Below are 21,365 nucleotides of genomic sequence, written 5' to 3'. Positions count from 1 at the left end.
ACATTTCCCACTCCCATCAATTTCTATCTTTAGGTATCAAGCTGAGTGCATTATAATACTAAGTTACTGATAATTTGGTGAAATAATGCAAATTTGCAAAAATATGCAATGAAAAGGAGAGTGTAGCCTAGTTCCCCAGAGCCTCATCCTCAGACTGATGCAGTGCATTTGCAGCCCTGGGAAGAAAAAGTAGTATGTGTGTGTGTGTGCAGAGGAAAGATGAGAAGAGTGCAAAGGCAGGCCACATATGGAGCAGCTCTGAACAGAAGACAAGACCAGCTGTATTTGCATAACACTGTGAGAGCAGTGCCCTTCTACAGTGTTGGTATTGCCAGGTGACATTTATAAATGGACCAGACTTTTACCCACCATTACTGTGACAAGCTTGAGAGCGCACCCACAGTGACTCTGCTGTACCACAGCTCTGTCCATAGACACAAAATAATCAGGTTACTCAGCTACCCCTCAAGGATGAAAGATCACAAAGCACATGACCTTGCAGCACTATTCATAAGAAAGCACAGCTCTGTGGTGTGCAAATGTCTTCCATCATGCAATTAATGACACCAAACCAGACTCCTCACCATTCAATTAATTAGTGTTACAAGATGCAGATGTTCAAAGGCATATACCCCCTGAAAAAAAAATCTAGAGAAAGGCTTGTGAATACCCCATCCTTTTAAGTGTCTAAGACCAGGCTGGATGAGACTCTAAGCAGGTCTAGTGGCAGGTATCCCTGCCCATGGCATGGGGGATGGAATTAGGTGATCTTTAAGGTCTCTTCCAATCCAAACCATTCCATGATTCTAAGAAGACTGGGGAGGAGAGAAATGCTAAATTATTGCATCCATTTTCAAAGGCACATGTATGATATAGGAGACTAAGTATTCATTAATAGCAGAAAGAATCCCTACTGAGTCATCTTTAAAAACATAAACTTTTGAAAACTTACCCATGCCATGACTTGAAACCCATTGACCAGATGTAAGAAAAACACTGTGATACAGATAAATCACTAGAGTGGGAACTGTTTCTAGACATACTAGTTGCAAGGCACCACTGAGCATCTAATTTAAGAGAAGGAGGTCATCTGTAAAGATCCAGAATGGTAGCTCCTACACTGACACATGGTGGTACCCAAGATCTGTTATATTTTTATTTCCTACATGAAGCACCTGACCTCTAAGGCTCCAAGCACTGGAAGGGCTTTCTGTGTGAGTGGCAGTGTGCAGCGTGCATAAAGAAATGACTGACTATGAGGAGATTTTATTTCCATTCCCAGATCTGAAACTGACCCGTTGAGTAACTCTAAGTGAATCATTTTACTACCAAAATTCTGGTGTCTCAGTCAGTATGTACTGTATGTTTTAATGATATGACCTCCTTTACAGTCTGCCAGTGGAAAGTGCTTGGGGTTAAATGTGATTATTTATTAATTTTACTGAAACCAATTGATTTTACAGGGAATATTTTACACCTGACTGGATTAGACCACAGTTGCCCATACAAGTTCATTTTCACATAAGCTCCTTTCAATATAGTCTAAATATGAACAAGCCTTGCAGACACTTTCACTTCTTTTATGTTATTTAACATGAGAAGTCTGAACTACCACGAAGATTCCTCTCATTGCCATTTTTATTAACTAAAAATTTGCATAGTTGGTTTGTGGTTAATAGAAAAAAGGAGTGACAGGATACACCACTAGAAGCTTCAAAAATACTTACAAAAGTTTGGTTGTGTTGCGAAGCATTAAAGTATACATAGACTGTTCCAATATAATTTCTTAACAAGTTGAAAGGGCCTTAGGATTATGGCAAAGAATATTACTGCTAACCTCTTGAGTGAGAATGCCCATCCCCATTTCACCAGAAGCTAACCTTTATTTAACTATCAGTTACACAGCAGGGACCTACCTAAGTCCTACTATACATTGTCAGTCTCAGCAAATATCCTTGAAAATAAGCCAATAAAAGAGCAGGAATTGTGCTCACTTTTAATTGTACAAAGAATATTATTATTCATAGTCCAGTAACTTTATGGCAAGCATAAACCTCTTGGAGGAAGAAAGAGTAACACAATCTGAATAATCTGAACATTATTTTCATTGGAACAATTTCAATTCCAACAAGACTAAAAAATAAGAGGACATGAGATTTAAAAAAACTACTGATTTGGAACAGAAGACAGAGAATATACATGACTAAAATGACTATTCTGACAGAATAACACAGGAGCAAGCACAGAACAAATCTGAAAGAGACTTTCAGGACTTAACAAACAAGGTCAGCTAGTTATCTTAATTCTTTGTGTACAGTGCTGCATTTAAATAGTCCAGGGATTTTGAGCCTGACATCTCACCAGCCCTTTAAACTAATGTTCTCTTCATTTTACAGATGAGCAAAGATAAATACAGAGATGAGAAAGACACTACTGTCCAAACTGCCTCCTGATTCTGAGTGTGCTGAGAGCTGCTCCACCTACTTTCTGTAAGTGGAAGAATCTCTATCTCTTTCTGAGTCAAAGAGGAGATCTGCAGATGATGCAGCTGCCAAAATGCAATATTTATTTTAAAATCTGTGGTTCTGCTGAACTACTACAAGAGATCCCAGTGTCCTGTTCCCAACTCCTTCCCCAATCACCATTAGAGAGTTCCTGCGTCTTAGAGACCTCCCAGCTTCACCTTGCTGATGGCTGCATTTCATCAATAAAAGGCAATTGACTCATGTTTCTAAGGTCATTTTATACTACTCTGGCAACAGTAAAGGTGATATAAATGGATATTACATTTTCATTTACTTTAGGGCTATTTGTGATTGCTTGATTGGCATAAAGAGACCTCAGTGTAACTGAGAAGCAAGTTCCAAGCTTTCACCTCAGCAGGGACTAACCTCTCCAACTCTGGAGCTTTGCACTGGAATATTCATATATCTGAATATCATATACACTGAACACCTGCATCTGAGAGCAAAGTGAAGATGGAAATGTGGGACTGGATGGCAGAGGAGAAAGAAGAATGTTTCCTCAAGAGTCCCACCATCCTCCTGCTACTTCATTTAGAGGAGATGGGCCCAAGCTGATACTGCCCTGGCAGCAGGAGGGGCAGCCAGGGATTAGGCTATTCATCCCATGCCAGCCTGAATGCTGGCCACATGACATAACCAGGATATCAACTACTTCAAAGTCCATACAGAGAATAAAACCTTTTTTTTTTTTTTTTCTCCTTTATACTTTAATTTGATAGTACTTCAAAGGTTAGCTATTTTGGAATTTGCAAGGCTTCAGAGTGGTCTGGGTCATTCGGTCAAATGCACATATTCAAGCACATAACATTAACTTTCTATTGTTCTGCCACAGGCTAGTGACTCACCAGTATGCTTAGTCATCATTTCCAGTGCTCCAGTGCCTGATAAGTCTTGAATAATTCAAACATCCCAGTTTGTCTAGGATGATGCATGTCTGGAGTAAGTTTTTTGAAAGCACTACAAGGACTCGGAAGCTAGAGACTTACTGAGAAGACAGACGGTCTATACCCCTAAAATCTTCACATGTTTTCAGAATGTGCCCACACCATTTACCTTTTAATAGCAAATGGATGTTCTGGTCAGTGGATCTAGAAGATCTGGACATTTTCTGGCTTTAATATTCAGACGTACTGGCTATATTCTATTGAAACAATGCAGTGAAGACCAATATGCATTCCAATAGAGAATGCAAAAGATAAAATAATATATTTCTGCACCAAGTGTTCTTGTACAGTCATGGAATTTCTCATTCCTTTATCCTGGAGGCCTAATGGATCTCACTGTGGAATAAATAGCAAGGAATTGCTATTGTGCAGTCTTGCCAAATGGAAGTCAAAGCACATTTTAAGCCCCAACAATATAATTATTCAAAGACTGAATAGGCAAGTGTAGCACTGAATGCCAAATAAAGGGACATAAACAAGAGTGATGGCTATTTGCATGAACTGAATACCACAAAGATGATAAAGTTGCAGGCACTATTCTCACAAAAATCACAGCCACATTGGTCTCCCTTTGGTAGCAAATCAAGAGTACTTACCATTTTTGGAGAGAATCACAGCCAAATATTCATGAAAGTAGGTGTTGATGTACAGCAGAAGGCTTGGAGTATGTGCCGTGAGAAAGCTAAATGCAATATTTTCCTTGGGCATGACAGCATCCACATAAATGGAAGAGCTCAAACTGCTTGCATTTTTTGTGACAGGATAAGGTTCTTGGAAAATATAGGTAACGGAAGTGCCGGCTTCAAATAATGCAGAAACCTCTGAAAGCACATATAAACCAAGAGAATTGTTTCAGCCACTGCATTTTCAGGTGTCCCAGACAGGCATACTGCCTGCCTCAGAAGCAGAACGTGGCAAAATGCCTCTGATCCAGCTGACATCACCATTCCTTTGGATGAGCAGAGTGTCCTTCCTTACAGTCTATTTGTCTGATTCATAGAAGGGCAGTGTACAGAGACAGGCCTCTATATTCAACAATTTTAGAGCTTGAATCATAGCTCCACAAGATGGAACAGGTCAAAATGTTGTTCAGTCAAATAAATGCTCGGTTTACTATCTTCTGACAGTTGACAAGCAAGGCAATATTCTCTGTCTTCCCCCACAGTAATGACAACAATATATTTGTCCTTTCTAGTATTCTTTTTAAGCAAAGTCATTATTAAAACAACACATTAATCCAAAGACACTCACTGAGGGAGAGCAGTAGCTTCAAAAGAAGACAAACATCTACCTATGTGTACTCAAACTATAAGATCTTACAATTATGTTTTCAACACACAACTCAGTCTGGCCACGAAATACACGGAAAAACAAAACAAAACAAAACAAAAAAAACCTGCAACAGCAGTTTTCCTAGTGTCAGACACAGCAAAATCAGGATGATAATATCTTCCACTACAGGCTGATTACAAGAACTCTCTCCAATAAAGCAGATCCACCTCTATAGCAGTATCTACCAGGGCACTATGTGGGTATTCTATATGCCTCCCGTGACATCGGTGCCAAATCCTCAGCTCATGTAAGTGGGCATAGTTCTATGGACTTGAATACAACTAAGCCGATTTACACCAGCAGATGATGTGGCCCACTGAGCCTGTCGCGTTTGTAAGGTGAGGGGCAGTCACGGAAATTAAAACACTCACATTGCACCTTGCTGTTATTGAGCAGTGATTTTGGTAGTTTCTTCCTCTCCCAAAGAGCATGTTATCTAAACTGGATGCTCTTTATTTGCCCTGCTCCTTTTTCTGATGTTGGCACCATCCCCTAAAAGCCAGCAAACAGGTTCAGTGAGGACACGCTTATCAGAAACTAAACCATGCAAATCCGTTTTCTCCTGAATGTTGCACGTTCATTTTTGACATCTCTTCTTACGGCCAGGTTTAGATGGGTTATCACAGAGATAGCAACAAAAATAAAAAGATGAACTCTTTTTGTCAAGCCCTTGTTCCAAAACTCTGTAATGAAAAGCCCTTAAGATTTTATTAAGGTGGACAAAGCTGGATGAGGTTTAAAACCAAGCAAATGAAGCATTCATATGTGGGAAGAACCATCACAGAAGTTTTCAGCGCTATTGGTTAATGTCTGGACAAGTTATATACAACTGAATACAGGAATCATGCAATACAGTTGGTAATTTAAGTAACAGTACAGCTTGAACCATTTTAATTTCTGAGGCCATCCATCACTGAAGTCAACAATAGGAGGAGTTATAGCCCTCTTAACATAAACACTTAGTTATGTTCAGGGGAAAGCTGCTATTAGAACATACTCTTGCAATATGGTGGACACCAAACTGACATGGGTGAAATTGTGTTAGAGATATTCAGAGACCACTAAGGACTTAGGATCAAAACTCTCTGCCTACCTTTCTTGCAGAACGGTCCTTCATACGCTGAGTTGGTACAATCACAGTAATACCCATTATACTTCTCCACACATTTCCCTCCATTATGGCACAGGTTACCATAACTACTGCAATGTCCTGGACATCCAGGTTTAACACCAGAAGTCATTTTAGCTCTTTCTTCAAGGTCAAGTTTCTGTCCATTTAAATGTAGAGATCGAATACATCCCATAAAGCCCTTTTGTCTGGAAGCTGTTCCCCCTGAAAGAGAGAAAAAATAGGACACACATTTACTGATGAGTCCACAAAGTAATCAAAGCCCTGAAGTTCAATATGCACACTGTCGCAAAAGATGACAGATGGAAAGCCCTGGAAACTAAAGGTCTCTCTCTATCTGTAAGAAAGGACTAAAGCTGTGTCTAACTTTCCAGTTGCTCTTCTTTTCTTTTCTGCCTTATCTACTGCCCTGTTTGGTATTTAAATTGCAAATTCATTTGGGAAAAGATTAGCTTCTTTCTCATAAGTACACATATCACCTAACAAATGAGAAACTCTTTTTTTTTTTTTTTTTTTTCTTCTATTTGTTGCTATAGTATGGAGTATAAATAACACCTTAATCCCAACATCAGATGAGTTACACATACTGATGAGTCCAGTTATCAAGGATAAATCATGTTCAGTGCCAGGTTTGATGGCTGAAAGGAAATGACTTTGGAGTCAGAATTTATGCATGACTGACCAACCTGATGTTGCATGTGAATGTTTGTTGTAGGCAAGAAACGTGAGTTTGGGTTACAGTTGTGAAATTTATTACAGTTGTTAAACATAATTGCATTACTTTGTGAAGTACAAAGCTGTATGGATTTAGCAAGAGAGCAGTCCAGTCTCTACAGCCTAACGAGCATCTTAGCTGCCCACTGAAATTTCTAACAGTGAAATGAAGATAGTTTTCCCCTGGGAGGTGGTCAATAATACAATAGGTACAATAATAGTAATTCTTGATGACAGTCATAGTACTTTGTGAAAATATCAACATTTTTATTATTGTAGGCTTTGTTTGGCAGTTGCCAATGTTTTGCTCTCAAATTTACTACAATTTTGATTGCTGCTACGAAATCTAACTCTGGCCGAAGAATTAATAGCACTTGTAGCCCTTGAAATGCTAGCTTTATTGCTAATGCATCAATAAAAAAGAAAGAAGTATGAAAGAAAATGTTATCTTTCCAAATTCTTATTCTATAGAAGTTTGTTCAATTGCAAAATGCATAACTGATCTTTTGATGAGTCCTTGTAGAAGAGCATCTTTTCTGTCACAAATTATTTAATTAAATCAAGAGTTCTGCAAACTATGAGAATGAAACAACAGTCTGAAAAACACTCTCACCAAAACAGTATTGTTCTGTTATTCTGACTTATTTTTCTTTCTGGTACACTAACAGCAGAAGTACTGGATTTGAATTAGAATAACTAAATTCAAGATAGTATGTGTGAGAGAGGTTTACTCTATACCAATATTATGGTGTCTTTCTCAGTGAAACTTTTTCAAAATATTATTTAGCCAACTGCTCTTTCCAGATGAATGAATGTTAACTTACTTATTTTAAAGGCCCTCTGAGCACAACATTTGGGCCTTTTGCATTTGCACTGTGTACACGTGACCATTTTCTTTGGAGATTTTGCTCCAAAACCAAACACACCACACACAATTTTCAGTAATGTCCAAATAAGAAGGAATGTGATTTCTCCCTTTAAAATTACTGGTTACTCTGTTTTCTCTTGCATGGTTACTAAACACAAATTTTTCAAGGATAAATGACAATTTCCTTGACTCCTTTTGGCACACAATCAAATTCCAGCTGGTACATTTAAATGTAACACTTTAAAGAAACTATTGTTAAGTATTCTACAAATATCATGTTTACTGCACTGCCCATATTTTTACTCATCGCTGTAGTGTTTTGGAAAGCTGCATAATATGTTTCTTACTCTTCTCCTCTTCTAATGTCTGGAGATTATAGAGCTTAACAGAGACCATCTATCCAGTCCTAGATCCATACAGCATCGATTAAGCAAATCTGTTTATTATTTGGGCATTATGGAAGTTTTCCCCTATTGACCAAAACTAATCTTCAAATACATTCTTTGGAAGTTGAGAAAAATGGAAAACAAAACAAAACAAAAAAATCTTTTCCAAATTAGAGTAGGAAGAATCAACAAAGCCTAATAGGCCTGTTTGACTAGACAATTTCATGTATGCAATCTAAATGTTTTATTCAGGAAAACAGATTTTAAGGTAACCCTCAGGACCAAAAAAAAAAAAAAAAAAAAAAAAAGGTTAAACAGGGTTAAAGTGTTCTTTGCTGAGGAGTGGTGGTGGCAGTCAAATGTGCAACACCACTTTCAGAAAGGTATTTATGCAGCTGAATTTTACTGAAAAGTCTTGGGGCAGAAAAGAGAGAGTCTGAGAGGAGGGGGGAAGGAAACAAAACTGAGAACCAATAGTATAGCTTAGTGACACAACTGGATAATATATTAAGGTTCTATCAGTGAATTGAGGATTTGCTTTTAAAAGCAAAGGTTTTTTTGTTAGCAAGAACTGGATTAGGGAGGCTGAAGTGAAGAACATTAGGAGTGTTCTTGCTTTATGTAATGGATGCATAGAAAAGGATAGGGTATGAGAGTGTAAGAACAACTATCATTACTCGGGAGTAGGAGAACTTGCTATAATAGTACTTAGAAGACATCCAAGTCACACTTAATAGTCTCAGACTAAAAGTAGTAAGCAGTCAGGATACACAAGAATTTAAGCCTACTCCTGGCCTTTGATACGTCCAAAGGTATCCGCAGATTCTTTTAACGAGAGCAACGTCCAACAGGCAAAATATGTCCCTTCTTATCCTCTCCATCCTTTTCTCTGTCCCCCAAGAAAGTTTCTCAGATGTTGACTCTGCCTGTGTTATATTGTCTTTGGACCACTTACAAGATACAGAGGAGATTTCCCCAAGGATTCCTCACATCATTGCTCTCAGGATAAAAGCAGGAACCCAAGCACTTAACTTTGCCAGTCTCTTTAACATACCAAATAAGTAGAACAAAAATTTCTGATCAAGGCTGTAGGCATGAAAGTAACCTCTCAGGATTTTTATTTTGCTTCTCTGATGTTACAAGTCTGAGTGCAAATCCTGTTGTAAAGGAGGTCTGTGAAGATGTATTTCCACTCTCCTCCCCATCCTGGGGTGTTATGAACATGCCTTCACTGGATAAGACAGCACATTTCATCTCAGACTACAGCATCAGAGAAGGTGGTTACAGAACTCCTCTTGGACAACAAAGATATGCCAGAAGGTGCAGTATCCAAAGTCACTCATTTTAAATAGTGAGAGTGAGTCCATTGAAGGGAAGGATTTTTGTCTGTTCCTTCAGACCAAATTGGCCTGCTGCTGCACAGAGTTTGGTCAAGTTGATATTATTCAGCTTGTAAACTTCAGGATTTGATCCTTTTACTGTATTTTTTTTTTTTCAAATTAACAGAGGAACATAACCAGGTACAAGGATATCTATCCTATTGCTGAGGATTATAAAGTGACCAGAAGTAGTTAGATACCCAATGCCCTCTAAAAGAGGTTGAGAAATAGGTTTTAAATTCCTTTAGGCTGCTCTAAAATCTGAGCTTGTTTGATTTTGGGTAATCCTCAATGTACTGAGGCAGTGAAAATTCATTTTTCCCTTTTGCTTTGCACATACAGAGAAAGCTATCCCAGAAGCCTGTCACATACTCCATGTGTGCCAATGTTGGCCTTAAGCAGACTGTCTTTATTCTAAATTATTTTAACAAGTGCAGTCATAGAAAAACTCTTTCTGGTACTACTTAGATAAATACCTAAGCGTCTTATGATTCAATTACACAATAAACACACCAGCTAATCATACAAACATTATGTAATCTACCCTTCTGTCTTTTACTGACTATTCATAACTATTTTGCCTTAACAGAGAGAAACCATAATTGAATATGGTCAGACATTTATAGAAAGTGATGGAATAAAACAAGAATTGTAAAGCTGAATCCTGTCACATTGTATCACTATTGATAACAGGGAGAAAGGAGAGAGATGCTCTATTTTGACTCCTCTCCTTTTGCTTTTACCTCTAGGTAAATCCAGCAAGGAGGTATGGAAAGTACACTATGGCATGTGTAAGAAATCATCACTGCAGTGGAATCCTAGGAGCATCATGCACTGAAGATTTCTTGCACATGGTATGTGGCTGCTGACTTGCTCAGACAGAACAAATACTTAGGTTCTGCTCCCCCAAGGGCGAACATCCCCAAATACAGACATGTAGGGAAAATGCCACATTGGCAAAATGCAAGAACAGGCAAAAAAAAACCACTGTGTTAAGTGCAAAGCAGAGTAATAAAAGGTGTCTTAAACTTCCAAGAAAAGCTAGGCCTCCTCAACTCCAATCTTCACAAATTATTTAAAGGCTGATTAACTCACTCAGAACATCAGTATCATTGGACCAGAAGTAAATAAAGCACACCTCAAAGACCACTTTGCCACTGACTGCTTTGTTAAGTTTTCTTGAGAAGGCTTCTGTTCAAATTTCTTTGTAATAAGTTGCAGAAAGCTAAAAGTTTGTTTGTCAGACCAACTTGAAAATAAAACAAAACCACCATGAACACAAACTTAGGAGCAAAATCCTTCTATTCCAAACAGTCTTAAATGTATCTAATTCTCAGGTTAAGGAGGAAAACTCTGGGCAAAACTTAAGCAAAAATTTGGTCAGAAAACAGAAACAGTTGACAGGGAATTAGTTGATCCAAATTAGCAGAACTCCTTTGAAATTATGTTATGTGCCAATGGCCCCTGTAGTCAAATTTTATAAAAGCCCAGGTTTATATGTGTGATATACAGTGTCTAACCCTCCAAAAGGAAGAGAGACAAAACTGCCTCACATATGCTGTACATATATGCTGATAGCTCTGAAGCATCATGAAAATGATCATAGTTTGAAAGCTAAACTGGATATCCATTCAATCATCATTTTAGTGGTACATGCTGCTAATACAGTTTCTTTACCCCAAAGGATCAATAAATCTTTCCAAAAGATAAATAAAGTAAATTTTGATATTGAGCTTTATTTATGAGATTTATAAAATATTTTAATTGATTCTGGAAAAGAACCAAGAACAAAAAAAAAAGGTTTTATCTTAACATCCTTCACAATGAAAACAAAGTTCTATGCTTAAATGAAAAAAAAAATTATGAAGATTAAATTTAAATATACTTGGAAAAGTTTTAAAACAGCAAATCACGTCAGTTACATAGATCATTAATTAAGAATGTGAATACTAACTGTGGAAAACCCTTAATCACTGTCAGTATGCATACTGCTGCAGAAACAAATATGTTGTGGATTATGGAAGAGGAAAATAATATGTGCTGCTGTTTCTTTCCTTTTTTTTTTTTTTTTTTTTTTTTTTTTTTACAATCAATGTTGTTTATGTATTTATTTTTCAGATGGGATAAAATTCACTCTGCATGGTTCAGGTATTAAATCTGTTGGTTCCTATTAGAAACTGGAATGAGACCTTCAGCAGAGACAAATTATGCTACATCTGTGTATTGTTGGAGTTCTGCCACCTTTCCCTGAGTACTTGAGTACTTCATGGAAACCTGAAGTACTTGAGTACTTCAGGGAAAGGGTTAGAATTAGAGACCATTCAGGTTTCCATCTCTTCCAGCTGCTCTTAGAAAAACTCAGAACATCACAGACAGTTTTGATCGTCAACATGGTTTTCTATGGTAGAGTTAAGGGCCAAAACCCACTCTTATAAACATTAGTTTTTACTCAACCTTGTGTTCAGGGTTCAGTAAAAGTGTGTATGAAAAACTGAAGGTAGTCAAATTACTGAAAGTGAGAACTTTCTATCCCTCTACTGAAATAAAATAACTGTGTCCTAGAGTATACTGTAAATACTAAGTACAATCAGAGAAAAAAAAAAACTTTAGGTTGAAAGTCACTACTGGAGATCAACTGGTCTAACCTCTTCCTCAAAGTATGCCTACATTCATAGTTAGATCATGTTGTTCAGGGTTGTTTCTAAGAAAGTTTTGATTATCTCTGAGCATGGAGATCACATAGTCTCTTTGGGCACCTGCTTCAGTACTGCACTACTCTAATTGTGAAGATGATTGTTTCTCTTCCCTTGCTGCAGCCTGCAGGCTACAATCCTGCTAATACAGCCTTGTGTGCAGCCTTCAAAGGCACACTGGAGATTCACTTCTCCACCAAGGCCAACAAGACTTTTTCTGATCAGTGACTACCCACCCATCCAATCGATCCCCGTTTTGCATGGATGCATTGCTATTTTGCCCCAGGTATGTGGCTTTGCATTTGTCTTTGCTGATAACCTTCTACTGGCACATTTCACCAATTTGTTGGGGGTCCTTATCTACCTTGAATTTCCATGATGCAACTCATTGATTATCACTTTAAAATCACCATGAAGTTGGTTCCAGTAACCTGTTTATTATGCAGAGAAACAAGATTATATGCAGATACTGCTTTTCAGATGCAAGACAGTTAAGACATATCTGGTAGATGACATGATAATACCTTAATTTTTACTCCTTTACAAAGAAACAGACCAAAAATTTGTAAACAAACAAAGAAAAACAAACAAACAAACAAAACCCCTATCCATTCATTAAGTTCTCTAAGTCTTCTGTTTGCAAACTGTGGCTTGGTTAGAATTCTCTGATGTTTCTAAGGTGCCTAGCAGCCCAACCCCACTGTCCTCAGGCCCTGTCTCTCATGGAACCTCTTTCTAGGATCATCATTTGAGTAACAAGCAATAAGCAGCATGCGTCATACCAGAAAGCAGAAACCTTGTACTGTGACAATTTTAACAGAAGATAAGTTCTTAGTAGACTTTTCTCAGGCTGAGAGAACGTTTTAGGTATGAATCTATTGCTATGAGGGAAGGACTCCTGGTCAATGATACAACTCTATTTATTAACCAACTCACTCCTTCTGTTCAGACCCCAGTAATTATTGCACACATACACTCTAACAAGCTCAAATAAATACCTCAAAATCTTCTTAATTCAAGGGGTGTGGATACACAGGTAAACTTTACTAAAATTAGTTTACAGATTGAGGTTTGCCATACCATTTCAGCTAAATAAGATAATTAATTTTAAGGAAAAAACTGGTAATTATTTGCATGGCCCTGAATAAGAAGCAGGTTACAACCTACTCCACCACAGTGTGGAGTACTCAGAGAAGCAGTGTTTGAATATTGAAAAGGGAGAAGACCCTTTTTTATCCCAGATTATATTATCAAATACAAGCTAGTTCTATGTTATCAAATACAAGCTAGTCCACCTCTAGTTTTCATTTACATGGAAGACAAAGAAACAAACTATATGCAAACAGAGGTTTTTGTTTGTTTGTTTGTTTTGTTGAAGAACACCTTCAGTTGAAATAGCTGCATTTGCTTTGACTGTGTTTATCATTCTCTCACACACACATTTTATAGCCAAATGGCAGGCATATTTGAAGGAACAGATTTTAAGCACATATTGTCATCAAGCTTTGCCACTGTAACTTACAAGAATGTATGCCATTTACATTGCATCACAAAAGAAAGATCACATTTCCTTCAGCAAATTACATAGTCAGTGCTGTACAAGAGGAAATAACTAATTCTTTTGCAACAAATATGTTTCATGCAATCTTAGACCCTAAAAATGCCATTTAGTATTGTAAGGCTAACGTTTCTGTACTAAGTGCTTTGAGTGTAAAAGTAGTAGTTTGGGTTGGATTTATGTTGTTTATGAGGGAGTGGAAGAGGAAGAGGCAGAATTTGGTTACCACACCCTAGCTCAGCCGGGAAGCAACAGCATTACCAAGGTATAGACACAGAAATACTGTGCACATCTGCAGAAACCCTTAAACGGTCCCTACCTACAAATAATTGGCTGTTGAGCTGCAAGCGGAAGTGCCCCTCTGCAGGTGCCTCCAGGACCTTCTTGGGGAGGTTATCCACTTGTAGAGATGTTTGCTTGAGGTTCCGCTCTGCTCGGACATAGTGCCACTGGTTGTCATTCAGGGGCGTGGGAGACTGCACGATTGCTTCTGTGGGGCCATTCCCAACATCTACAGAGAAGACTATCTCTTTGGGGGCTGGAACACACAAATAGACATAAAGAGAAAGTGAAGGTCTGAATTAAATAGTGGTTTTAACATCAAGAAATCTTACATAAATATAGGGTCCATTAACTTTTGTGTCAGCAAATAGTACAGCATCATTTACATCCCATCTTCTACCCAGCAGCCTCACTGTTTGATCTCTGCTGTGATTATGCTTGGCTGTGGGTATCCATCTTTTTTTGCTATAACAATTATGGTGCCCTAGAAATTGTGATTTATTCTCTTTTGGAAGTAAAAGTGCCAAACACTGTAGTAAAGTCACACAAAAGCACTTGGACAAATAATGCTGAGATGGTGGAAAGGATGAAGGAACTGTTTCTGACTAAATCTTTCAAAATGCATATTCTTAACAGAATTTGGTTATATATGGTTGGAGGGAAACCTTCAAGCATTTGTTTGAGTGAATAAGCCTGACTCAGGAAGCAAGGGAGAAACAGAAGGGAAAAAAAAAAGTTCATTGGTGATCCTAAACTAAAGGGTCATATACATGTATAACATGTCCAGAGATAGCAAGGCTCCTAGAAACAGAACAGTAACTGAAAAACAACAGTCATATGAAGGAGTCCATCTTCCTCTGCTAGAAGCCTGAAAGGGGCCAGAACTCTTTAACATTTTTGTTACTGATTATTTTTCTTCTTCCTAAAATGCTAAATACACCAAAAAGGGCAAGAACCAGGTCCACAGACTGCACAACAACCAGTAGGTTTTGGATTGAAAATTCATAAAAACCTGTTATTTTCAAGCCCAACAAATTGGATTGGTCTGGTTTTGGAAGCTGCTTCTTAGATAGTTAGGATAGGAAACACTCCATAGGGAGAGACAAAGATCTATTCTGAGCTCCTGCATCTGCTAAAAGGCCATTTCCTTTTGAAGCAGCTGGTCTGTGGAACTTCCTTGATACAAGGCCTTTAGGCTGAAATTCCATCTGGCAGCAAGAAACACACCACATAACTACTAATGAGAAGCCCAAATTTAAAGGAAAAAAACTTTCCTCAAATTTTTAAATAACACATTTCTCTGGGAGCCCAGGTATAATATACTTTCACAAACTTTCACTAAACAATCCTCTTAGTGGCTTGCAATATTTGTCAGATATTTGACATCAAAATGCCATTTTTACTTCTATATCCATGAGAATGAAATGCAGTACAACCAAATTGGACTTTGATGTGCAATTAACAGTAAATCATACCTCATTACCTTGTGATAATGCACCAAGACATTTACCATTGGTTTAATGAATTGAAGGGCCTCGGGGTCCATTTTTATTAAATTTTATGTTGGGGTTATCTTAAGCATATTATAAAATGCATAGCACTCAGTTTGTTTTTCCTAAGCTTGACAGAATTTGGAATACAGAAGTCATATTTCATGTCAAAGCCACAGTACTCTTCTGTCACTAATAAAAATTTGAAGTCATCAGAACAAGAATGAGGTTAAAACCTACTCACTAATTAAGTTCTCTACTCCTCTCTTTTATACATTAAGTTGCAGTTGTACTGCAGTCATTTATTACATTTTGAAGTATTCAATGCCCATTACAGCTTACCCTGTATTAGCACTGTGGTCTTCATAGGCTTTCACCTCATAGTACAGTATGCACATAGTACACACTGAATTCCTCTGAAACACTAGGATTGCATTGTAGTGGACATATCATTTAAAAATAAATAAAGGTAACCATGAGAGTTGTTGGTATTAAATTTTGCATCTCTTGACTAAAATTGCAGTCTACAGTCATGTCTGCTGAGTAGCTCTTTCTCTAATGAGGTAAAATGGGTAAAAAATACTGTAAATTTAGTCACTTCTTGGTTTAGGAAAGAAGAACTGAATAACAATAAGATGAAACAAAATGATCAACATTATACAGAGACACTCTGACAGAAGAGAGAGATCTATGTCTCCATCTTATCCTCTCCAAGCTCTTCCAAAAGTCCCAAGACAGAAGTAAAAAGTCCTTCTCACTTTCCTGCTCCTGTCAAATTGGGCAAATACATTGTGATTTCTCCATGGTGAAACTTACAGCTTATTTCAACTCGTATGAAGTCCTTAATCCCCAGGTTTTCCAAGAATACCCCAGAGGGAGCCGTGGTTTTGAAGAAGAAGGAGATGTCTGCGCTGACCTCAGCATGGAAGGTGGGGAAGTGCAGGTAGGAAGCCTCAGTGTTGAAGGAAGCTGCATTCCAGAACTGCCCTGCAAACACAACCCCCTTCTCTATAGTTAAATTGGCACAGGACAGCAGCTGTGAGCTGCACGTGGAAAGATAGCTTTCATCAGATAAACACGTTTAAAAAACAAACAATGAAACAAAACAAAGTAACACCAAAAAAAAAAAAAAAAGGTACATCCTGTTCCTCTAGAAATTGAGAAGAAGAGCTAGTACTTACTGTCTCCATAGCAACGCAAAGGGCCGATTTTCCAGGCAGCCTCAGAATTTGATCTGTTTGTGTCAGTGATCACTATCTGAGTTACAGGCAAATGGTCTTTGAAAGCAAGGAGGCCAGTATCATTTGTCCTGGATTATAATAAACAAACAAAAAGAGACATTAACAACAGACAAATCCCCAGCATTCCTCGCGTAAGGCAATAGTTGAAAGATGCTTACTTAAATATATTTGCATACTTACTATAAGACTTGTGACCAGTACACATTGCTTAAGATACATACATGCGCACATACGCTCTATGCTCAGACGTAATACTGACCCCCCGAAGACACTGCATTTTGATACACGATACTGTCTGGTATGAATTCTAGCTGTGATGAATGCTTATGAAGCAGAGGCAGAATGCTGCCCTTTTACCTGACGGACATTGATGTAAAATAGGCTCTATTGGGTTTCCTCAGCAGGATGAATTTGATGTGGATCAGATATAAGCCCAAATCTGAATTTCTGTTAAGTTAGCCAGAGACAGACAATGGAATTTGTGCTGGCTTTATGCTTTATCTGAGCAGAAGGAGGACATGTGATACCTGATGCAGCGTGGTGTTAGCAAGGGGTCGCTAGACAATACCTGATCCAGCTTGAAGACAGCTAGTATATAATTGACTCAGCACACTGCAAAGACAGTTGAATTGGCAGTGAGTTTGCAGTGGATCAGCCCTTTGCGTTACATGTCTGAAATTTTTAGGTCAGCAACTGAAATAATAAAGGCTGATTTACTGTATTGCCCAACTGCAGTCTCTTGTTTGTATCAGCTGCATTTGTTGTTGAGCTATTAACTTACACATGGCTGCTAAAAAGGAAGAGGATGGGAAGATTATTTTCTTTTTAATCTGAGTGCCTTGGGGAAAGCAGTGTCCTCAAAGTGAAGCATGACATTTCATGGCAGCCCTCTGGTCCCTAAAATGATTCAGTAGCTTTGACTCTAGCAGGGTATACAAATGCACATTCATTCCACCTTTCTTCATGAACTTAACCAAGTCCCTCAGGCATCCAGCCCTGATCTTACCAGAGCTGAAATCCCCTCTGGAGGTATTTCTCTATCTATCGATTACAGAGAGGCAAGTGCTACTGCATCTCATCTCCAAAGTGATGTGTTCATCTTCCCCCAACTCAGGTTTGAAGTCTGTTGGAAATCCAGGCACATAAGCCTGGTACAGCATTCTTCATGGAGCCAAACCTCAGTAGTTTTACTGAAAAGGAACCCTAGGTCTGCATGGCCAAGGAATCTGCACGCAAGGTCTGGACTGATCTCACCCATATGCTCAGAGGGGTAAACTTCATGCTGCACACAGGGATGGCAACAATGACCAGACACAAGGTAACAATAATCCCAAATTTATAGCCACTCTCTTTTATGCATACATGAAACAAAGCCTCAGGAAACAGATTGCAGTTTTTGAGTGAAATCATTGCCAAGGAGTCTGACATCCTAGGCAGGATCCCAGACTATACACTGCTCATAATGCCACCTTCCACAAATGTACCCCTCATTATACATGTAGTTCCAGCTGTGGGAATAGACATGATATTTCAGCAAAGAAGTAATCAAGATGAACAACACAGCTGTGCTCTGACACAGCCTCGGATGTTTACTTGTCTAACTGCTCTATTCTGATTAATGTTAGAAGACATAGAAGGGGCACTTTCATCTTTTTGATAAAGGCTGCAAACATTTCATTTATTTTTCATTGTTTCTAACTGCATGCAGCACAGTTAATTGTCTTGTAATTCCAAGAAGAAAAGGAAAAGTACCTTCTTTGACCCTTACATTTTTCTTGCTTCAGTGGGTGTATGACATGTAGATAATTACAAAATGCAGAAAGATGACATTCTCACACATAAGACAGAGTGAGGCCTTCAACAGAGACTGACACCTTCAATAGAGACTGACATGGAAATGTATCATGTATGAAAATCAAAAGTACATGGTCTCCGAATCTCTTCATTGAGGCCTCTCAGAAGCATTGTCATGTAGCTTATTGTATCAATCCTTGAAAGTCAGTGCAAATGCTCTCAACAGATTATGAAACAGTTGTAACAGAAGCTGATCTATTTGAGTATTTCTTAGGAAGATAATTAAATAAAACATTTCAGGGCACAGTAGGAAGAAAAGTAGGTAGAATGAATGAAAGAAAGGCAGAAAGATTTACAGAAATAGGACATAAAATATGCAATATACACATGAATAACTAAATGACAGTTACATTAAAAAATATAAAAGATTTTTCACCAAATATCCAGGGGTTTTTCCTGCAAATTTATTTTTATTCAAAAAATAGTGCAGACTTTTGACTAGCTATGATCAATAATACAATAAAAATCAGTACCTTCCTGCAGCTACTACTGAAGATACTCACAAAAAAAAAAAATAATAAATGAAATTGTGACATTTTAAAGATATCTATTCCACATCTCTGAGAACTGCATCACTTATTAGATAGTCTGTTATATTGTATGAAGTTCTTTTATATCAAACTTTATGACTCTGAGTTTTTACTAGTTATATGCCAGCGTTACTGAGAACTTTAGTAGCACAGCTCAACTGTGAGAAAGAAAAATATTCAAAAACAATAAAAATTATCACTTTTATGTTAATGTATTGAAAACTCAATTAAGTTTCTCTGGAAGCTCAAAAAGCACATTTTATGTATTTTAATCTCTCTCACAGAAGAAAAAAAAAAAAAAAAAAAGACTTGTACAAGCATACATGTCTCATAAAAGCAGACACTGAAATAAAGTCTATCCGAAACATTCTACCCTTTAGAGAATGTGTTTAGAATGGAAACAACATACCTATTGTCACAGCTAATTACTATTATTCCATGATGAGTAATCAAATTTTCAGTGAAGAATCAACACTTAGGCTGTTTCAGCTAAGAAAAGCAAAAAAGATATTTGAAGGCACTATAAAGTGACTTGCGGAAGCTAAAGCTTGAGTATCTTGAATGCACGGTCTTTTAAGTTAAGCTTATTTCAAACTCAATTTCTTATAAAGCACCACGATTCCTCTTCTCTTTATGTGGTGCATCATGGTAGCCTCTCAAACACAACATATTATGTCTCTGAGAGGAACAAGAGAGTTTCACGTACCTGTACAATCATTTCCTGCAGGCACTACAAAATACAAATATTCCAGGATTTGGACAACATATTTGGAATTTTACCTGAAGAGGGCTTGAGGGTTCACTTTTAAACTACCACAGTTGTCAAGGAAAAGGTGTTATTACCTGATTAGAAAGCACCTGAATTACAATGTGCACACATAGAATTTAGTCTTTTAAACAAAAATAAAGCCTTGTTAGATTCACTGCTTTTGCATTTGTTCCCTGAGCTAGATTTTACATATATGTATTTTAATTTAACACTTCACATAACTTAAAAACAGATTATACTTGGTTTTCCACAGCTGCTTCTCAGCTTTGCCAAAAACACTACTTTTTTTCTCTCAGCAGGCTTCACATAGCACTCCGTACCACTTCTACTTCTTCATTCCACTTCTACCGAGTGCACTTTTTGCACCAGGTGACATCCCACTTCTCAGCACCAGTGGGTCCTGCCTGTGGGATACTCTTTGGCTGGGAATGTGAGCTAAAACCTGATTTCACACAAACCAAAACAGTCTTTATCCCATTCTTGAAAAGAGTTCTGTATGCACAGAATATGGTGCAAATAAATTTGGGAAGAACTTCTGCCTACCTGACTAAGCATTTGGTTCTGCACAAATTCAGGTGAAATTTTTAATGTTTTTCAGAGTGTGGAAAGCACCTTCAGTTAATGTCTCTTTCTCTAAGCTCTTTGCAAGAAGAGCATTGTCAATTTGTACTTCCCAAAACAAAACCAAAACCAATAAAGCTTTTTAAATTTAATTACCAAAATACTTTTTAGCTATGGGTATTAAATACAGTTGGACGTCAACTGTGGATCCATGTCTGAGTATTAACGGCATTGACCCTAAGGACTTCCTCAATAAGTTATGAGGCAGGTTATGCGTCAAGCAAATTCTCTACATATGAGAAAAAACAAATAAACAAACAACATAAAAAAAAAAAAAAAAAAAAAAACACAATCAAAATCACGTTTCATTGCAAATGCAGCAACACTAAAAGCGATAGTACATCTGGATACTTTACAGAACAGTACAGGTAGTCCTACCTGTAAATGATGAATAACTATTTTGATGGTAACATTAGGAGACTATTTTTCTTTTTCCTGCATACTAATAAATACTCCAAAAGTTCTCACTCTGTGGTATCCCAACAGCATAAACCATCATATATTGGTAACCTCAAAGTAGCTGTTTCCATATTTCCGTCTACCATATGTTAGACCAGTAGTGTCATCAGACATCATTTCTTCTCATATGATCCCCTATTGGTATGTTTTCTTTTTATACATTAATGAAAACTTTGTTGAGGTCTTTGACTCTGTAGGTCAGATATTCAGGATAGATTTTCATGAATATGGTACATTTGGGAAAAAGAACACTATCAGCGGCAGATGTCAATGAACAGCATTAGGAGTGGGCCAGCAAAATAGGTTTCCATCACAGAAAGTTTTGAGCCTTGTGCAGGACAGATCATTAATAATCCAAAGGAATACATTTTAATTACTATCTTGCAAGTCACATTAATGAAAAAAACAGCAGCAGAAGGGGACATATGTAACCAGTGAGGGCAAAATGCAGTTGCTGCTGGAATTAGAAAAGAGAAACAGAGAGAGTTTGGTAATGATAGTAATGAACTGATTCCTGACATCTCAGGGGCCTGCTACAGTCAGCTCTCTGCAGGCAGCTTTTCTACTTTGTTGACAAATGCAGCCATGAAG

The 21,365-nt window shown here is 37.7% G+C and overlaps 1 protein-coding gene across 1 annotated transcript in view; it reads right to left on the bottom strand.

The window, feature by feature from the left end:
- Window positions 1–21,365, bottom strand: part of CNTNAP5 (contactin associated protein family member 5) — a 282,392-nt gene that overhangs the window by 27,426 nt on the left and 233,601 nt on the right. Inside the window, exons 15-19 of the mRNA XM_032189925.1 lie at window positions 16,482–16,609; window positions 16,117–16,287; window positions 13,848–14,066; window positions 5,895–6,134; window positions 4,066–4,290 (exon numbers count right to left, since the gene is read on the bottom strand). Of these exons, the coding sequence (XP_032045816.1) occupies window positions 4,066–4,290; window positions 5,895–6,134; window positions 13,848–14,066; window positions 16,117–16,287; window positions 16,482–16,609 (983 nt within the window). The remainder of the gene's footprint in view (window positions 1–4,065; window positions 4,291–5,894; window positions 6,135–13,847; window positions 14,067–16,116; window positions 16,288–16,481; window positions 16,610–21,365) is intronic.

Source organism: Aythya fuligula, chromosome 6, assembly GCF_009819795.1.
Source record: "Aythya fuligula isolate bAytFul2 chromosome 6, bAytFul2.pri, whole genome shotgun sequence".
In the NCBI taxonomy this organism is placed as follows: domain Eukaryota; kingdom Metazoa; phylum Chordata; class Aves; order Anseriformes; family Anatidae; genus Aythya; species Aythya fuligula.
The sequence above is the reverse complement of the archived record's forward strand: the minus strand, read 5'-3'. Positions and strand labels throughout refer to the sequence as shown.